Source organism: Pterocles gutturalis, unplaced genomic scaffold, assembly GCF_000699245.1.
Source record: "Pterocles gutturalis isolate BGI_N339 unplaced genomic scaffold, ASM69924v1 scaffold23776, whole genome shotgun sequence".
Taxonomy (NCBI): domain Eukaryota; kingdom Metazoa; phylum Chordata; class Aves; order Pterocliformes; family Pteroclidae; genus Pterocles; species Pterocles gutturalis.
In genome coordinates this window covers 64,265-68,587 of record NW_010106125.1, presented here as the reverse complement: position 1 = coordinate 68,587, position 4,323 = coordinate 64,265, and the positions used below count along the sequence as shown (strand labels likewise).

Below are 4,323 nucleotides of genomic sequence, written 5' to 3'. Positions count from 1 at the left end.
TTTGTTTCTTTCATCAAAGTGTCATTTTTTTCATATCTGACCATTCCAACTAGCAGTTCCTTGAATTTTCAGTGTTGACATACACTTCTGTTCTTTTCAAAATTGCTGTAGAAAATTTTCTATTTAGTTTGTAGATTTCACCAAATGACAAATAAAACATAATTACAAAACAAAAATTTTTAAGCTCACTGTCCAGCATGCCACCATCCATCCATTAACATTGAACACTGTATCAGGATGGTATTGGGTTAATGTATGTAATGGTTTGTTTCATTTTCAGGTATTTGGAGTGGATGACAGCCAGGATTATAATAGGCCTGTTATCAACGAGAACCAGAAAGATTTAGTAAAAGATTGGGCTATAAATTCTGCTACAGTAGTGCTGGAAGAAAAAAGACCACAGAATACAACTGGATTTCTTGACACAGAGGTAGAATTTAACTTTTGATGGTCTTCTTTTTTCTTCCAATAAGAGAGAGCACTAATAACTGACCAGTAAGTGTTAAACAGCAAACAAAACCTTGCCTACAGGATATTGGCTTAGATATATAGCTATTTTCTTTTTCTTAGACCTTTATTGCATTATCGAAATTTCTCTGTCAGAGATAGGCACTTTACATTGTGAAGGTGTTTTAAACTTTACTACCTTTCTATGTGCACTAACACCAGTGTATTGGAAATGTATCAGGAGCTTCCTGACAACATTATCTTTGCAACACACATTTGCACAATATACACTTCTTGTAAGTTATGCAGAAGAACTGAGGAAAAGCTGGTTATGTTTTACAGCCCAAAGCAAGTAACTGTATTAAAATTCAGAAATAAGGTGTATGGATTTAATGTATGATACAAAGTCAGCTAGAAAAAAAATGGTGGATAACAGATTTCAGGTTTTTTTCTGAAGCCAGAGGACTTCACATTTTTACATTCACAGTTTGAGTTCTCAAGTGAGATGGCACTCAAAAAAGTCACTTACGTTGGTTGCCTCAGAAGCAGTATAATTTAATCAGCTGGTGAAACATTAGGCAAAGGAAAATGCCTGTTCTTTATATATGACTCAGAATATGCACACAAGCTAGATGTTAATTATATTTCATACTGAAATCTTGGGAAACATTCTGATATCGTCATGATGGATAAACTAGAACTTGAAATGTTTTGGGAACAGAAGAGACTCACACTGGAGCAGAATTAATCTGGTAATGGTAACGAAGCAGACCACACTTTTACTTGCCATGGCAAACTGTTCCTGAAGTATGATCCTGTAAGTCAGCTTATCAATAAGCAAATTTTTAGGAATATGTCCAGAGCTTGAAGTATGACTTTCTCTGCCTGCCATGCAAATAGGTTGGTATCTAAGAGTCTGCTTCTCCTTGAGAAGTTGTTCTTTATGGTTGTATTTTACCTACTCTGCAGTCTTGATACATTAAGTATTACTGTATCTAGATTAGTATCTTTGAATAGTTTGTCTAAGGTTGCTGCTTCAACTAAATTATTGCCATACAGCGTGGGTATATGGTAAGGAAATTTGACAAACTTTGCTTTTCATCTTGCTTCTTTGCATGAATCTATAACCACAGTCTTTCTTTCTCTTCTTTTTCATGCCTTTTGCAGCATTCCGGTCTTTTGTGCCTTATCAGTTTTCAAGATTATTAAAAGTATTGTTATTTTTCCATTTCTATGATTTCATAAGCAGCAGAATTCAGAACGGGGTGAATTCAGAACATGACTGACATAGAAAAAGCAGAGAATAAAAATTTAAGATGTTTCGGTTCAGGAAGATGGAAAAGATGACTTGGGAAATTATGAAGATTTTATACAAATTATTTTGGGCTTGAAAGATTATTCTGAATTTAAATATCTTACCTTTACAGGGCTTGTGAAATATCATTAATAACCTGCTTAGAAAGGACATAAAGTTGCTTTTCTTATAAAGAAATTCTCAGCTTTTCCTTTGATATGACAAGCTTTGGTACTTTGGAGTAGCGTATGTCATGAGACTAAATAAAGTGCAGAGTGAATCTCTGACACAGTCAGATTGAGCCTGCATGCATTGGTCCTTGCCTTTTCAATGATTACAGATTAGGCAGTAAAAATACTAAATCCATCTATTTAAAATATTTAAATATTTTTATTTTCTATATAAGCTGCCACTTGCCAACCTGGGTAAGTGTGATTTAAGGACAAAATTTAAATATGATAGAGAAAAATGAGAATATTATTGTTGCTGTTGTTATTATTAATATTTATTCTTACTATATGAGCTTGATTAATAAAAATGCTGCAGACACTTGGGGTATGATTTGTCCATCCAGCTTCCACTTAATTTTCAGTGACCAGTTATGTTAAATCATGTACATGGTTTATCAACATCGTCTTTGGTGTGCTTCTTAAGGATGTACCTAGGTTTTGTTTGTTTTGTGGGGTTTTTAAAAAAACCTGCTTCTGCATCTGCAGGGTCGTCAGTGCCATTGAGTACAATGTTCCTTTTCTTGTTTTGAATGCCTATTTCATGTCTTCCCCACTGAAAATAAAATAAATAGTACTGCTGACATTCTGAATACTGAATAACTTTATTGATGTATATATTTGCTGTGCTGCTTCTTAGAATTGGAGAACTGTTCTGTGTATTTAGAAGCTGGATTTCCTTTTATTTGTCCTCTCTAATTACACTAATTTCCTATTCTTCTGTAGAGCAATCCGTTCAATCTAATGTTTGATACTTGCTTTTTTGTTTGAACTTAGATGCTATACCGAAGTGTAAGATGATTATGTCACCTGTGCATGTGGCTGTGAAAAGGCAAATACGACCCTTGGGTACCCTGGAAAATGTATTGTCAGTAGAAAAGGGCAGTGTTATCACCATGGTAGAAAGTGTTGGTGAAACTTCCTCGGAGATGCTGGCACTAGAATTGTTACCATTCTTGGTTAAGAAGGGTGAATACAAGACTAGAGAACGTACAAAGAGTTTACTCAGAGTAACTCAGAGAATATTCAGTTTATTAAAGGGAATGGAGATCTACCTTACGAGAACAGATTGATAACAATTCTTTTGGTCTAGCAAAGTGTTAGCTAGACTAAGATGGGTACAATTGCTGGATTTTGCTGTATAAAGTGGAGTAAATGCAAAAGAATTAATAAGAATCATTTGAAATAGATGCCACTGTTGTTCTAGGAACAAATGTGAAGACATTGATTGTAAGTAAAGTGAGTACAGAAATTTGAAAAAAGATCATCACCTCTGGAGGAATATGGTTCTGGAGCAGGTAGAGGTAGAGTGGGGAGGGACTAAAAGAACTGTTTTCATGTTGGCACTTCAGTTTATGAAAGGATGGCATAATATGGTTCTTCAAAAAGGAAATGACTGGAGTATGTGTCTGAAAAGGCTTTTTTTTTTTAATTCAGCTTGTTGAAATTTATTTTAAAAAATACTCTGCTCTGAAATGCGAAATACTGAGTTGCTTTCTGGTGTTGTGTGCGCTATTGGGTTTTTTAAGATGTAGAGCCTGAAGCCTTAAATCTTCAGGCTGAATAATAAGTTCACAGAAATACATTGGTACATTTTTTGAAGATCTGTTACTCGAAATTAGTTTGAATACATGATGAACATAAGGGAAAGCAGATTTAACACAGAGTTAAAAGGCTGGTTTCTCTTATGTAAACCCAGCTTTTCTGAAAGACTAGGAAATTCCTTTTGGTATTCAAGAGAAGATTTGGAGGATTGGTTACTTGAGAGCCTGTAAGACGCAAATTGATATGGATCATAGAAAGAACATTAGGATAACAGAATGTAATTTTTAAAAAATTTTTATAAACCTTTCACCTTTTAGATGTGCTTTAACTTCTATGAAGAGATACTGCTTTTCGTAGCTTTGTTGTTTGTGCTTGTATATACAGAGTTGGCAAAACACACATTTGCATCATTGCTATGGTAGAAGATGTTTTTTGGCAATGTAATTACTTTCAGGGAAAAGTAATTTATAGTGGTTTTTTTACTACAGTTAATCTACAGAGTCTTAATATATTTCTCTGTTTTGAAGTGGAATTCTGATTTGTGATACATAGTATATCTGTATCTCTGGAATTGGTTGTGTGGTACACAAGGAACTACTTGGAGTTTTCTGTAGCAAAGATAATTGGGACGTGTATCACATTTGGGCTTGGCTGTAATATATTGTTTTATTAAAGATGGAAGTTCACTAGTATGGACAGGAAATAGAGAAAATAAAATTTAGACATATGAAAGAAAAATGAGGCTTCAGCAGTAGTTGTCAATGCACAAGTGCTGCACATTTGCGTGAGGTTTCTGTAATGTTCTTTCTG

At 34.3% G+C, this 4,323-nt stretch overlaps 1 protein-coding gene across 1 annotated transcript in view; it reads left to right on the top strand.

Annotated features, from left to right (window-relative positions):
* Positions 1-280: 280 nt before the first annotated feature.
* The window catches only part of CEP170 (centrosomal protein 170kDa), a gene marked incomplete at its 5' end in the record, with an annotated part of 29,306 nt that continues 25,263 nt past the window's right edge, over positions 281-4,323 (top strand). Inside the window, one exon of the mRNA XM_010087682.1 lies at positions 281-430. Within this exon, the coding sequence (XP_010085984.1) occupies positions 281-430 (150 nt within the window). The remainder of the gene's footprint in view (positions 431-4,323) is intronic.